At 35.9% G+C, this 16,436-nt stretch overlaps 1 protein-coding gene and 1 pseudogene across 3 annotated transcripts; both read left to right on the top strand.

Annotated features, from left to right (window-relative positions):
• Nucleotides 1–576: 576 nt before the first annotated feature.
• LOC110793606 (DNA (cytosine-5)-methyltransferase DRM2) lies at nucleotides 577–12,136 on the top strand. Of its 3 annotated transcripts, none has more exons than XM_021998502.2 (11): nucleotides 577–755; nucleotides 902–1,012; nucleotides 1,355–1,390; nucleotides 1,536–1,667; nucleotides 4,043–4,139; nucleotides 4,227–4,273; nucleotides 9,505–9,723; nucleotides 9,956–10,055; nucleotides 10,262–10,359; nucleotides 10,588–11,301; nucleotides 11,395–12,136. In XM_021998502.2, exons 3-11 carry the CDS (start codon nucleotides 1,388–1,390, stop codon nucleotides 11,830–11,832), a joined length of 1,848 nt encoding a protein of 615 aa, XP_021854194.1. In that variant the 5' UTR covers nucleotides 577–755; nucleotides 902–1,012; nucleotides 1,355–1,387; the 3' UTR covers nucleotides 11,833–12,136. The 3 variants fall into 3 exon arrangements, with proteins under 3 accessions (XP_021854194.1, XP_021854193.1, XP_056684005.1); XM_021998501.2 differs by having other exon boundaries at nucleotides 578–755; nucleotides 1,349–1,390; XM_056828027.1 differs by lacking the exon at nucleotides 1,355–1,390 and having other exon boundaries at nucleotides 578–755.
• Nucleotides 12,137–13,611: 1,475 nt separating this feature from the next.
• LOC110793608 (ureide permease 2-like) lies at nucleotides 13,612–16,167 on the top strand (annotated as a pseudogene).
• Nucleotides 16,168–16,436: the final 269 nt, after the last annotated feature.

The following is a 16,436-nucleotide window of genomic DNA, read 5'->3' as shown; positions in this document are numbered from 1 at the left end:
AGTCATTTGTGAGGGGTATTTGGTGAATTATTGAAACTTGATGGGCATTTGGTGAATCAAGGCAAAACTCGGGGGTATTTCATGAAATATCCGTATTAATTATTAGTTATTAATTATCAATTATTAGTTATTAGTTAATTAGTAAAAAACAAGGACAAAAAAGTAATTTAGATAGTGAAAAGCCAAAAGCCAACTCCAAAAAGTTAGTAACACTAGCTTTTTATTTTTGGCAAAAAAAGTTGGTTTTTCAGCTAGCTAAAAAGCCAATTACCAAACATTTTTTTTTTTTTGCTGTTTAACCAGATTAAAAAGCCAACAGCCAAAAGCCAACCAAAAAGCCAGCAAAAAGCCATTTGACAAACAAGACTTTAGAGTTTTCATTTAAAAATATAAATTGGAGTGGGCGATATCTCCACTACACCTACCTACTCACTTTTTTTTCATTAATTAAATAGTGGGCTTACACTATTCACTTATTTTATTATTTAAATTACTAAAATGTCCCTCCTCCCATAGATAGATCCATGCTTTAATTTCGCCCACCCTGCATTGTTTTCCGTAATTTCCATTCAGGGTGACTGCTAAAAACGTTTCTATCAGGATCCTGTTAGCTCATTCCTTGGCAGATACACATACACTCTCAAAAGGAATCAAATAGTAGGAGAGAGATTGAAGGAGGAGGAATTCAGTTGATCTCCAACCTCAGGAAGAACAAAAATGGCGAATATGCATGCAGATCCATCAATTTCTTCTAGGTAATGCTCCAAATTCTTCATTGTAACTGAAGAAAATTTGGGAATTTTTTTATTACAATTAAACAATCCAGGGTTTTAGAGTTTGAACTTTGAAATTAGGGTTTTCATCGTTATGAATTTGTGCTTTTTTGTGAACGAATTTGCAGGTTCTGACATGCAGTAGTTTGGAAACATTGCTGGCGTTGATTGTCAGTTACGACCTCTAGTCGGCGGCGTGTCTGCCAATCACATCTCTTTATCTGGCGTTGCTATTCTCGGTGTGTACTTTCTTCACTTATCTATTTTTTCAATATTTTTGGTTTCTTTCTGTTGATTTTATCCGTATTTAAAAATCCAGTAAGGTTTCAGTCTCAAAATGTAGGATGATTGGTTTTTCCTGATATGATGTTTAAAATTGTTAAATAAATTATGTTGGTTTTTTTCTTTGTTTTGTTTTGATGTTGTTCTATTACTTCGTATTAATCTATATCCACTTCATAGTTGTACATTAAAATCGTATTATCCTTTTCTTCCTGATCACGGTGGGAGCCTCCCGCCGTGGGTCAGGAACGGGCCAGTTTTTAAGTTGTAATTCTTACCTGCGAAATGTGCAGGTACAGTGTTCAAGTGCCGAAAACTACATCTTGTGATTGATGGTAATCATATGAATATATGATGCTTCCTTTTCATTTCACTGCTGTCTTGTAAACTCTTGTTTGAGTTCTCGAGTTTGTATTTCACTTTTACAACTCTTTCAAAATCAAAATGTATTTTTGTTACATTTACTGTTGAAATATGTAGGCTGGGAACCTCACAGACAATGGAAGTGATAACTTTAGCTGGAGTAGTGATGATGAGGTAGAAAAAGAGAAAGAAGTTTTCGATACGGGTTCATCTCTGACTACTCTCCCTTCTTTTAATGGTACTGCGGAGGTGAGTTGTATGATATTTGTTTCTTAATCTTTCATTACTTGACTAAGCTTATTAACAGTTTTGAATATAAGCAACTCAAAAGTCTCATCTGCCTTTTCTCCAAAATTATCCACTTCATAGAGTGGATTTTTAGATGAATATCTCTTTGTATCCAAAATAAGACAGCTTTTACTGATTATGGATCCTGCTTTCTCTAATTTCTTTTTCAGTGGCTAAATTTGAATCTGAAGTCAATGAAAACGTTCCCATTTTTTAGCGCAAATAATATATGTCTTATCTGTATATAACTTATAATCCTTTAAACAATAGATAATTGTAGGTAAATGACAGTGAGCTGCTGTAACAATATTGCCTTTGTTGAGTTATTCATAAATTGGCCTTCTTCTGTACTCGGCCTAAGTGCAAGCTCCACTGTGATTTAGGTAATCAAAGTGACATTCTTTCAAAAATTCATATGAGTGTCTCTGTAGCAAATGGCAGGTTCCCTACTTCAATTTTGTACTCCCCCCGTGTTTTTTTATGTACCCAATTACTGTAGACTCTTGTTTTAAGGAAAGGTGAGTGGGGGACTGGGTGTAACCGTGTAAGAAAAATGTGGAAAAAGTAAGAAAGAGTTAGTAAAATAATGGGTAATAGTGGGTAGAGTAGGAGAGAGATGATGGAAATGTGTAATTATTTTGGGGAAAAGGGGTAAGATGGTAAAATATGTGTACCAAAAATAGAATATAGTACAAGTGGGTAGCATAAAACCATAAAAACAGAGGAGTACGAGTTTGATTTATTCCCGAGTAATAAATGTTCTGCTATTTTTTTCAATGTTTCGTCTACTTCGAAGTATGGCATATTTTGTTAACAATGTGCATTGTGGCAACTTATTACCATCCGTGGATCTTTGTTTGATTACTTGTTTAAATGCGTTTGTTGTACTGCATTTTTTCAAGTTTATAGTTTATGCTTATGTTACCAGCCACCTGAGACTTTTGCCTGCAGAGATTATGCTTTTGCTACCCCAATAACGGTACCTCTACGGTGCCAGTTTGGTTCCTTCTTGCTGGTAGAATTGCCAATAGTCCAGATTGAGATTTAAGGAAAGATTCTGTTCAGTTTAAAGTGGTGATAAAAGAAAGAATTTTGTTGCCCAAATTGTTTTGAATATCTAGGAGGTGAGATTTGGGCTTTAGGTTTGGTATAAAATAACTGTTATCTGTAAAACTAAATGTTCTTTAGAGTGACTGTATTGATTCTATGGAATAAGGGATTAAGGGGTAAGATTGCAATGTGAAATGAACTATCATTAAAATAGTTATTGGCCCGGTCGATGCCTCAGGTTATCTTAGGTAATATAAGATTAATATTTTTAACTTGATAGAATTGTTGAAAGGATTCAAATTTTAAATGAGTTGGAGATTTATGGTTTGTTGAGAAATGGATTAGATTAAATTGATTGGTGCATATAAGCCATTGTTTTGATTCATTTTAATTTTTCTTTTATTTGTAAAAAATTATCCTCATGTTAACATGCAAGATGTTTAACTTTCAGTTGACATCATAAACACAAAAATGTATAGCTTAGATGGTAAATCCTTCACATTGTGAATGAGAAGATACAGGTTTAAATCTTGTTAGAGACATTTTTTTAAAGCTGAACGGATAAGTAGGAGTTGTAAACGTCGTTGCATAACATGAAGCAACACATAGCTTGATGATATGTCTTGCCATTGAGTTTTAAAATATATAAGATTCTCGGAGATATGTATGTGAATCGTTTATTATTTGGTTAATCAAATAAAGTGCTAGAAGAAGGATTTCCCTTGTGCCACTTTGCTTAGTATGTGTTTGGAGCTCATTATCATTATCATAAGTCATTATCATTACCCCATTGCCTCAAAGAGGCTCCCGCAAGAAGCGGGGTAAGGGGGGGGGTCAGACCTACGCAACCTTACCCCTGCAATTGCGGAGAGGTTGTTTCCAATTGCGGAGAGCTCAATAATTATATATTTGCAGTGGCCAATCTGCCTTTCTAAAAAGGTCAAATTTTCTTTTACAATGGTCAAATGTTTATGTACACTTTCCATGCCTTTCCTTTTTCTTTTTTTATATATATAATTTTTTTTTTTTTAATTTTTTTATCATAAATCAATTGGTGATGCTCTGATATTGATCCTGTAATTTGTTAAGAACTATTAATATACAATAGGCCTTGACTTGTTAGTGGATTTCTGCCCCAAAATTGAGAGTGAACTGAAGGTTTCCTGATTACATAAACATGATTTATCGGTTTGTTTCCGAAATGAGAGACATTCCTTCAATTTGTTGAAATTCAGGTTTGCAAAAATAACTGCTGTCAAATAAACTTAGAATCTCTCTGTTTTCAGGGAAGCTCCTCATCCGGGCCTTCCTCGACATTGTTTCGCCATTTTGTTGGAGCAGGTTTTTCTGAAAGTTTGGTTGCAAAAGCAATCAAAGAAAATGGTAATTTTGCCCCTTCTATTGGACTTATTCTATCATGCTTCCATGAGCATTTAGGTTCCTAAGCTGTCTTTTATTTGGTTTGAGCAGGAGAAGGGAACATGGAGTCCATCCTAAATGCTCTTCTTACATATTCGGTTAGTTACTGACCAGCTTCATCCTGACGTGTTCTGTTCTGTTAGAATATTACTCCTCCCATTCCATGTAAAATGTTGCTTTTGGTTCTTAACGTCAAACTTTGACCATTAATATTTTTTGTGATTAATATCAATAGGAATTATTGAACATTGAAATTATATAAGTACCCTCTAGTATGAATTGACCAACGTATAATTTTGTAAAAGATTGATCAATATTTTAACAAAACTTGTGGTGAAAATTTGTCCTAAAAAACGGTAGTGACAAGGAATGGAGGGAGGGAGTATTTTTTCTTTTTTTGGTTATTAAGACTTAACAATGATATTTTCGTTCAAATGATTTTCTTATATTCTTGCTCACTATTTGGTCTTTTTTTAAAAATATCTTTTAACTGTGAGCTATAACCTCTTCTGTATGTGTAGAAGGGGAATGTTAAATTACAATACCCTTATAAGTGATTCAAATTCATTGATTTCTTCTGAAAGGTTTACAATAGATATGTGGATTTTAAGGCTGGTTCATTAATGATAAAAAATACTCTCCGCACAGCCTTCAGCAGTCTCCATAGCAATTTTTTCCGTGTCTAGATTCTGCTGAAAGAGGTGTTTAGGGAGGGCAAGTACACCAACCTTTGAGAAAGAGACACGGTTTGTCACACTCTCATGTTGTGATAATACGAAAATTAGAATAAACTTATCTGATTGATGAACAATTGTTGCGTCGTGGACACCCACTGTTCGAAAAGACGATTCCGCGCTACCTCCCGGTGCAGTAGAACAGAATGCGGTCGCCCTCCGGGATTAGCGCAACGTCGACTTTGTGTGCACTCACATAACCGGATGAAGTCAGAACATATGCCCAAAACCGAGAGCAATTTTGTGTGAGAGAAATGAATGTGTGTTTCGATTTTCTGGAAAAATGTTTGTTTGTAATCTGTATTTTATAATGAACCGAAATTCTGATCAAGTAACCAGAATTAAGGAGAGCCAACAGTCAAGGACGGATAGCAACGTTAAAGGTTGTAACAGCAAAAAACGGACAGAATCATCAAGGCTGTAACAGACACAATTAATGCTAATTAATCCAACGGTTACGTAATTAATACAGATTCCCGTAACCAGGACTTAACCAAAACAGCCCTGTACAAAAAAAAAAAGGTAAGGCCTACAAAACCCACCCCAAGCCCGCAAACCGCATTTCCCAAGAGCCCGAGCCTGAGCCCGGCCTGGCTGGCGTGCACGTGTGTGTGTTATGTTTCTAACCATACCACTCTCACGCTTTCTACCCATACCACTCTCACGCTTTCTCAAACAAGAGTTACACCCACACCTCAATAAATAAACAAGGAGAATATGAAGAGTTCTTTCAATGTGGGACTCTCTTATTTTACACTCTTTTCTTTTGTGTTTCCCAACAAGAATTTCCAACGTCTCATACATGATTTTTTTTTTTAAATAAGAAGCAAAAAGTAGATGTTGAACATTGGTACTTGTATAGGAAAGTTTAAATGATATACTCCCTCCTATATACCCAATTACTGAAGACACTTATTTCGAGGAGAGGTGAGTGGGTGTAAGAAAAAGGTGGAATAAGTAAGAAAGAGAGTAATACAGTAATGGATAATAGTGGGTAAAGTACGAGAGAGATGATGGAAAGGGGTAAGGTAGTAAAATATGTATACCAAGAATATAATAAAATGGAAGTGTGTAGAACAAAAGAAAAACACCCCTTACTGGAAAGTGGGTGCAACATAAAACAAAACCGAGGGAGTACAAGATTATGTAAACAATGGCATCCGTTTCTTAAGACAATTTACATGCATGTATGTTATTTTTTGACTTCGGCAATAGTTGGGAAATGAGACTTTTTTTTGTTTTTCAAAGGTTTTTTTCAATAAATATCTTGAGTGCCTTGTTTCTGACAGAAAGATAGGCTGTTTCTTTTATACTCCACAAGAATGGTAGACTAAATATTGAGTTTTCTACAAGGCAAATAATGCATGAAAACTGTCGAAAAATGAGATTGTATTCAAATGGCATTCATGTCTTTAGATATTGTGTGCCTGTATGTTGAATGTTGATATCTGAATTTGGTAATAATTGGTAAGAGACATGTGATTTATGTGCTATTACTTTGCTGTACTACTTTTTATCCTGAAATGACCAAGTTTAGAACGTTTTATCCTCGAATGACTAGGCCGATTTTTGGCTCTTGAAACCTCTTCGCTTCCTTTCTATGAAGTAGAAGATGGTCGTCCCGTTGTCGTCCCGTTATCGCTTTTGGGTCAATTGGAAACAACCTCTCTGCAATTTAGGGGTAAGGTTGCGTACACCCGACCCCCCTTACCCCGCTTCTTGTGGGAGCCTCTTTGAGGCAATGGGGGTAATGATAATGATGATAATGATGATGACTAGGCCGATTTTTGTTGTCTTTGGGTGAATTTTAGGCACAAATGTCATTTTAAGGATATCTGATATCTTGATATAACTCTCGTACAGTCTCACAATCATAATGAAAGTACATTTTATTATTTTCAAAAACAACAAACCAAATAAAACAATTCCGAATTCATATACGACGATAAGAAAAATATACAATGATCTTCTAAATCTTCTTATGAAACAAAGTAATTGATTTTGCTATTGTTGAACTCCAATTAACATCTTCTTACATTGTGCCTCAACTCTGTATTGAGGTGTTGAGATGTCTCCTCTCAAAAGGGCCTATAACAATTACCATTTCAAACCTTGCCCTGTGCATGTTGTTGAGGTTAGTGTTAGTCACTTAGTCCCACCTTACCTCATATCACCCTTTTCTTAAATTTATCCATACTACAACTTATATTCATAAAAGCACTCCCGTGTGATCTACTGGGTCTTATAAACTTGAAGAGGCCAATAATTTAACTTTAGCCACCATTCTGTACTTGGATACAAATGACCGTTCTTCGAAATTCTTGTGTGCAATGTTTTGCATTTTAACTTTTCTGCTTCCCTTTTCCCTTACAGGCTTGAGATTTGGTGTGGGCCATGTGACTACAAGTAGTCAAGGCTACTTTGTGGCTTTTATTCTGTGATGAAAAGTTTCGAGTCAGGGTATTTTTTTATTCCTCTCCATACAAAAATTTCTCATATTTATACATGCGAAGCTGGAGGACTAAATACACCCGACACATTTCCTTCCTACGGGTTTGTGTGTGCAAAAAAAAGGAAAAACAAAAAAATCTATTACATTTTACTAAAACCGACACCAGAAATGATAGGTGCAAAATTTTCCCGCCAAAACTATTTTCCTAAAAAAGCTCTATTCATTTATTATTTTTGTTTTCTATCCTTTTTTATTTACTGCTTATGTATGGAAAATAGTTTTAAATGCCACATAATAATAGTTTTCTAAAAATGATTTTTGGTAATATTTTAGTTAAACGTTATATTAATAATGGAATATATATATTCACTTAATATTTCGGTCAAATTAGCATATACATCATACAAATTATGCATACGTAATGGGAGAAAAATTGCATAATCCGTATTAGATGATTAGATGATTAAATGAGTACATTCAACACTTATTACATATGCAATAACTTTAGGGTTATAAATATTTTAGTCAAATATATTATAAAAAATTAGTCACATAATTTTAAAATATCCGTGCATGCACGAGAACTAATCTAGTTGTGTATAGAACTGTGTTTTTGTTTCCGGGATTTAAATTCTATTGCATCTGAGGTCAGGAAAATGTGTTAAAAGACAAGAGACAGTTATTAGTGCATTGTATGTTTTTGCGTTTATAATTATTTAGATAATGTCATACCTAGAATTAATTTCTTACAATAAAGCTACCTCTTTGGACCTCGGGAACTAGGCTTCTCTGATTAGCAAGTTGTTTCCTAGATCTAAGTCTATAGTCTCAAAGGTCACGTCAGTGTATTATAATCTTAGGTGAGAGCTTTCATTTGGACACTAGATTTGAGGTTGATCAATAGATAAAATGATTCTCCAAGAAATGAAGGCCTGAGTGTGCTATCTCACCTGACATTTGTTTGCTTAGTCGAGCTAATAGTGAATCGTGGTTGCATGTTTTTCTTCACTTGGAGTTGGCATGTGTTATATACGGAGGAGACATTTTGCGGTGCACAAAGAGGAACGGATCAGTCCTTCGAATATTATAGATTGGTTACAAATTCGTTTTATCGGGTTGGTTGTTGGAAGGGCGAAGGAGAAAAGGTTGTTGTGGAAAAATGCTTTGATGGCTATAGTGTGGTCTGTGGACCATTTGGCTTGAACGGAATGGAAGTATTTTTAATGGAGTTGGTTTTTTCTTGATGATTTATGAGATGAAGCAACTTTGTATGGGCTAATTTGTAATAAAAGTTTGTAACTGTTTCCCTTAGAGGAGACCCTATCCTTTTGCTCTGAGTTTTAATAAATTTTATTCTTTATAAAAAAAGAAGTGAAATGATGTGACGCATATTGAAGCTCTTGGAGTTGGACTACTGTTAGGCATGAGGCTGGAGACAAATGCCTAGACCAAGCAGAGCAAACATCTCAACTGAACCATGTAGTTTGTTTACACATGTAATTACACAAAAGGGTATAATACTTGTGCGCTTTTTCATATTAATGCCATATCATGTAAAAAAACCAGTGCTGCAATTTATCTTTATCCCTACTTTTTAAATACAAAACTAAAGAGGGCATGAGTTAAGAAGCTCACTAGTCTTGGTTAAACTACCTTGAGGCGCTCTAAACTATGAGCAATTACTCTTTATTTTGATTTCTGATATTGTAATGAATTACATACTGGTATGAAGAATGGTCATCCGTTGGAAAGATTTATTTGTTGTGATTATGTGCCTTTTTATGTGAGATTTGAAAACCCCCTTGGATCTTGATGAACAAATTCCATTTGGTATAAATGCCATGAGCCCATGAAGTATAGGGTCTCTTGCTACCTAATGAATTAAAAATTGCTCGTGCTATTGATAGTACATGCTGGTGTTGCGAATGTCGTTTTGTCTGCATATCTTCAGACTTGACACACAATCTATGCATTTGGAACATATGATTTCCTTGTGTATTCCTGGAGTAATGAGATATCTCCTTGTGCTATTGAATAATCTATGCGGTCATTTATGTATTTAAGACTAAATTGCTAATGGAAATAGCTTCTTGATTAATTGTGATACTTTGTAATTATTCAGTGGCTTGTCAATGATTATTAGGTCTTGGAAAGCTCTCCCTCAGATGAGCCAGATATTGAAAAATCTTCAGCAGCAGAGCAAAATGGGGATTTTGCTGAGAGAATAAATGATCTGTTTGGTCAGACTAATAATGGTGACTCTGATCAGAAGATTGATGCAGATTCTGACTTCTGGTCCTCAGATTATGACGAAAATATTCCCGAGGAGTTATCTGATTCAGATAGTTGTTTTGGAATGGAGGTGACTCACATATTCACTTGTTACCATGATGTATTTCTTCAGTTCTCTAGGAATATTTTCCATAAATATTCCCCAAAACCCCGTAGTCTTCTATAATCATGAAAGCTGGTATAACATAATAGGGTCGAGGTGCATTATGTTATGGATTTTCTTTCTTTCTATTTGTCTTAGGATGTTTTAGGTTATTAAGAGTAACAACTTTCCACTTTGACCACATGTTTGTCACTTGCAGGAAACATCTGGCACTTTTTCAGAGAAGGAGCAGAAATTATCGTTTTTGGCTGATATGGGTTATCCCAAGGAAGAAGTCTCAATAGCAATAGAAAGATGTGGTGTGTAGACCTCCTAAATGAACGTCCCACTCCTTTCTTCTACGTTATAGTGTCCTTTTTTTTCCCCTCGTCTTCTCCCGTTGCTTTTCTTACTCTCATTTTACATCTCTTTAGTCATTAAGTGTTAAATATCTGTTGTGATGATCCGTAGTTTGCTTTTTTTTTTCATGTGCTTCTACTAATTGTCTCTTCCTCTTGGCATATAGGACCAGACTCCTCGCTAGAGGAGCTAGCTGACTTCTTATGCGCTGCTCAAATGGCGAGGGCATCAGATGCTTCATATGTAGATCCACCAAAGCCAAAGGTGGTGTACTGGTATTTTTAACCCTTTTTCCAAAATGGACATATAGCACATGATTCATATTAACCTTTCTCTATTATGTCAGTATGTCACAAATGTATCCTACGCTGTTAATAATGCTAATATTCAGTTTGTACATTTTAACCTTACAAAAACAAAAATGACTATCATGCGCACGTTGTGGTCTTCCTGAAGTGACTATTGATCAAGCTCATTTCTTGTTTCAAACAGCTTTTTAGTGACTATGCTAAACATAAAAAGAGGAAGATGCTTGAGTATGAAATGAGGAGGAAAAAGCAAAAGGGGATTTTTGAGGAGGATGAACCGATTCGCCTTCCCAAACCAATGATAGGGTTTGGAGTTCCTACTGAGCCACAACTCCCTTTCCATAGAACACTACCAGAGACAGCCCAAGCTCCTCCATACTTCTATTATGAAAATGTGGCACTTGCTCCTAAAGGAGTTTGGGACACAATCTCTCGCTTTCTCTATGATGTTCAACCTGAGTTCGTTGATTCAAAGTTCTTCTGTGCTGCTGCAAGGAAGAGAGGATATATTCACAACCTTCCAATAGAAAACCGATTCCCACTTCTTCCTCTCCCCCCTCGTACCATCAATGAAGCATTACCCTTGACTAGGAAATGGTGGCCATCTTGGGATCCAAGAATAAAGCTGAACTGTCTGCAAACTGCAATTGGTAGTGCAAAGCTGACAGAGAGGATCCGCAAGGCACTTGAAGATTATGATGGTGAGCCTCCTGACCATGTTAAGAAGTTCGTGCTTGATGAATGTAGAAAATGGAACCTGGTGTGGGTTGGGAGAAATAAGGTTGCCCCACTTGAACCTGATGAAGTAGAAATGTTGTTAGGATTTCCTAGAAACCACACAAGGGGTGGTGGAATAAGCAGGACCGATAGATTTAAGTCACTTGGCAACTCATTTCAGGTATGACAGATTTACTCTCTGGTTTCTGTTATTAATTTCACAAATAGTAAAGTATATCTTGTTCTCTTAATTATTTTTTTCTTTCTAATTCAGGTTGATACGGTTGCCTACCACCTGTCGGTCTTGAAAGATTTGTTCCCAGGTGGCATTAAAGTGCTTTCTCTTTTTTCTGGAATTGGCGGTGCAGAAGTTGCTCTTCACCGTTTGGGAGTACCTTTAAAACTTGTAGTGTCGGTTGAACTTGCTGAAGTGAATAGAAACATTCAAAGAAGTTGGTGGGAACAGACTAATCAAACTGGTGTTTTGATAGATATTGTTGATGTGCAACAGTTGACTAATGAAAGGTTGGAACAACTGGTAAAAAGATTTGGGGGCTTTGATTTGATTATTGGAGGAAGTCCTTGCAACAATCTAGCAGGTAGTAATAGAGTAAGTAGGGATGGACTCGAGGGTAAGGAATCTTCACTTTTCTTCGAATATATCCGTATTTTAGACGCAGTTAAGTCTATCATGGGGGGGAAGAAACGGTGACCGAGTGTAATCTATATTTTTCCAGATGTACTCCATAGGCCCCTGGATATTGATTTCTGAATACAGTAATCTGATAAAATACTTGGTTAATGACATTTCTAGGTGTTAGTTATGTCTTAGCACCAACTTAACTTTGGTGGGAATCGATGAATAATTTATTTTTGTAGACTTTAACCAATTTATTCCCTAGGGGTTGTAAACTTATAATGGCTACTGTATTTTTGCATGGACAGAAACGGATAGCATGTATAAGGTGGAATTATTTGCAATAATCTTATAAAGTGTACATCTTGGTATTGTGTTATGTTTTCCAACCTTGTTGAGCTGACAAGAAATAAAATAAGTGCTTGCGCACTGTATGATACTTTGACAGGAAGCATGCTTGCATAGTTGCATGTTATAACGCAAAGATTTTCAGAAATATTTGACCGTAACAGATTTTAGTATGATGTCCCAAATTCTCCAGAGACTACAAATATGATTATTTTTTTTTGTTGACGGGAGTACAAATATGTTGTTCGACAGCAATAGATAGGAAAAAACATGTTTTATGACTGAAAGTTTAGGATCTCCCTCTGGTTAGTGAGGGAACGCCTTCAGTTCCCAGCACATAGGAGATAGGATTGAGTTCTTAACAAATTTTTAGAAAAGAATCATACATTGTAAGTATATAATGGCCAATCAAGGTCTAAAAATTTGAAGCATTAAGTCCTTGGTCACCAATAGATATGACCGAATGTTTCGACACCGGATTCGTGCGGTACATTCTTGCCTTTTGGCTTGTGCAGAATGAGTGTATCGGGGCTTGTGGGGGCACAAGCAAGCGTTGGATTCTAAATGGACGCTTTTGCCTATTGGCGACAAGAGCGAGGGGCGAAGGTCGAATGAAGCGCTTTTTTGCGCACACATAAGGCACAAGCGGGACCTTGTAGTTCAAGAGCAGTGGAAAGAAGTCCTATAACTCGGTCTATAGCCATAAATATATCCGATGTTGATGATGGTTTGGGATATCCTAGAAGGAATGAAGGGTTACCGAACGGGTTGGATTCGAACTAGCAACCTGATGTGTCCTCAAATCTTGATATGACGCATAATCCATTTCGTCCAATTCCTTACGAAATGCCTGCTCAATATCAGGGGTTTGACCAGCCCACTCCACAAAGGACAGGGCAACAAAATTTCCCTCCTAATGATAATACAAATCCTAACGTTGGAGGGTATTATCAGACATATCAAGCTCCTAATACAAACATACCTAACCAAAAGCAACTGCTAATGGTTTTTCTTGTAAGACCAGTAGACCACCCCCTAAGAATGGCATGAGTTTCGGTAACTATCCCCTTGGAGGAAATCAACATGGGCCACAAGCCTTTCCTCACATGCCTAACACTGATAGGCGGGGAACTCCCCAAGTCATCCATCCTAATGGCCAACATGAGCCATTCATGGCAGTTGGAGGGTCTATTACAAAAACTAGTAGAAAAACCAATTCCTCGATGGATAAATGATACTTACCCTTTACCTAAAAACATTAGAATGCTTGACTTGATCTTCTTTTCTTTTTCTGGAGATAATGATGATGAGCATATTATCAGATATGAATGTTAGTGTAAGGATCAAAAACTAAAAATGTTTGTCTACTCCTTAACTGGAACCCTTTTTTTTTTATTGAGTTCTTGGTCATCTCTTTCCTCTGTCATCTTCCCGGCCTCTCCCCTTCTCAGTTGCCAAATCATTCATCGGCTGGGCAACTCAAGCGACGAACGACAAGGTGGAGAGATGGTGATGAAAAAGATCTTCTACTGGAGACAAAGTGGAGATGACGGGAACCTTGAAGCGATCTCCCTAATTCCCGACGAGAGTGAGTTAATTTCTAGAGCATCCAAAGTCTTGTCTTGTTCTGCACTTTTCTCCTATTCTCTTTCCTTCCCATTTGTTTCTGGCTCTATTCTTTTTTTTTTTTTTTCTTGAAATTAGATTTCATGAGTTTAATTGAAAATTGAAAATAAGAAGAAGATTTAATCTTCTACATTGATGGAGATCCAAAAAAAAAAAAAGCTTTGATAGGTTATTAATGGCGGAAAAATCAAGCTCCTCAAATTACCAAAAATAATTTAACTTCTAATTGTTGGGTGGGTTTGTGTGCATGTACTCCGTATAATGGAGTCACAAATAATAGACAAGGTTTGAAAGAAGATTAATTGGGCAAGTTGAAGATGGGGGAAGGAAAATTCGAGAATAATGATGACCGATGAAATAAGTGAAAAGATACATGGTATGGCCTTGTCATAAAAATAAAAAATAAAAAATAAAAAATAAAAAATACATGGTGAGTAACTGCCACGGGGGTTAGAGTAATTGCCAAGGAGGTTTACTTTCTTTTTGTAGAATTAAAGTAAAATCGTGTTTATTTTTTGTTTTGTAAATAACTTAAAATAAAACCAAAACTAGTTTGTTGTTTTCTTAAAACCAAAAACTTAAACTGAAATTGATATATTTTCATTTAGTTTTACACCCAAAATTCCTTTGTATCATATCATTAAAGGTAAATTATTTATTAATTGCTAGAATCTAAGAGATAGATTCAATTGTACTAGACACAACTTTGAACTATTTCTTGGACGACAAAATAAACAAAGCAAGCACTCTGTTCCCATCCCATGGGTAGCAAGCTGTATTGCTTGGGTCTGATGTCCAGTCCTCTAATGCAACTGATAATGTGGAAAAGCTTGGCAGTTTTCACGAGAATCTAAAAGAAACGAAAAAGTATGCTATGCTAATTGAGTTTCCGAAATGCTGTGAGCGGAAGCTTTTCTTTATGTTCCTCCCTTAATTTATTTCCTCAATTATGGTTCAATAAACCCACCCTTTGCAGAGTGCCCGAGATTGCAACTGCAACTGCAACTGGCATCTGCAAAAGGTAACTAATCTCAAGTCTTGCAATTGCATTAATTGTTGTGATATATTCTAACATGTGGTACAAAAATGTATAGATATCATGGAGAATGTAGATGTTGATAATGTTTGTGCTGAAGAAGCTAAAAAGGCTGATTTTATAATCGCAGATGAAAACCAAACCAGCTCTTACTTTGATTTTAATATATTCATTGAACCAGTAGTTAATAGTAAAACAAACAATTAAATTTGCATCATAATGGAATCATAGAATGCTTATGTTATGTAAGATAATAAGGAAATTAACTTATGATTGTCATAGTTTAAAAGACGAGATGCACATTTTTATTTTTTATGAGTGCTACTGATGAAATTGTCGGTTAGGTTAATTGCAGCTAATGATTAGTGAAGAAAATGAAAATGGGTGCCAGACCGCATTAAAGTAACTAGGCATGAGAATCATAAGTCAGTCGTAAACTCAAACTCATAACAAGGTGAAGGTATTTTATCAAAAAATCAAAAATCGGGTAATGAATTGATGGATATCTAAAGTCTGGACTTGTGAATGGATATATATAGGTGGTTGGCGAAAGCAAAGCGCATTTAACCTGGCAACAAATGATTAATGGCACTTTTTCTTTTTGAAGGTACTGGTTCCTCATTTGGTCATATATACAGCTTTCTTTTACTTCTCGCTGGCCTTTTTGTACTATCCTCTCATGAACTTGCCTAAATCATCTCTTAAAGAATACCTTAGAGATGGAAATGAAATGGTAGAAGCTTTAGGGTTGCTTTGTGGCTTTGGAAATGGTCTTGGCGGCCAGGCTGCTGGCTATGCAGCTGCTGAAGCAGTTCAGGTTAGTAATTCAGTTTTTCCCCTTTAGGAGGATAAGATGTTATATGTGAGTTTCTTTCATTTATTATCCTATAAAATCAAATACAGTAACAGTAGGATATTTCAAACAAGATACACATGCACATGCACAAAGGTAAAGAATTTTTATACTGAAGAATCACAAAAATTCTAATGTGAATATTTTGATCAACAACGTCATGGATCCCTTTAAATTTTAATTTTTAATTTTATTTCAGGCTCTTCCCCTAGTGAGCACCTTCTGGGGTGTAGGTGTACTCTTCTTTGGCAAGTACAAAGTACAGGAGGTCGGACTTATCTGCTACTTGTATGTATGCTTGTCATGTTTAGTGTTGCTGTGGCATTGCTGCTTGCCTCAGCTGGTCAACGAAAAACAGTAGCCGGAAAGATCAATCGTTTACAACACCAAAATACTAAACCAATGGAAAATTACACTCATGCTACTTTTCACTTTTAGTTGTCTTTTTTGTTCCTACGTATGAGACAAGTATTCAAAAATAATCAGTTTTTCATGTGTAGGTTAGATTCGACTTCGACTTCGACTTCGACTTGTAAGTATTTCTTCAGAACACATCCTGCATGGGTTTGTAAGTAATGGTTTATTCATCATTACTTGTACGTACATTTTCTCTTACTAATTCAATGTAATGCCATTGGGAAGTCCAATACCAGCTACCACTCCTCCAGTATCTGAATTCGAGTCTCTGAAATTAACAAGGGTCCTCATTTGACTTTCAACAACATTTACACCATTTACTCATCCTATTCTCCATTACCATTAAAGAAAGTCACCTAATTTCAAGCTTTGCTTATCATCTTTTTATTGGTGCATTCT

Source organism: Spinacia oleracea, chromosome 5, assembly GCF_020520425.1.
Source record: "Spinacia oleracea cultivar Varoflay chromosome 5, BTI_SOV_V1, whole genome shotgun sequence".
Lineage (NCBI taxonomy): Eukaryota > Viridiplantae > Streptophyta > Magnoliopsida > Caryophyllales > Amaranthaceae > Spinacia > Spinacia oleracea.
This window is presented reverse-complemented; position numbering and strand designations above follow the sequence as displayed.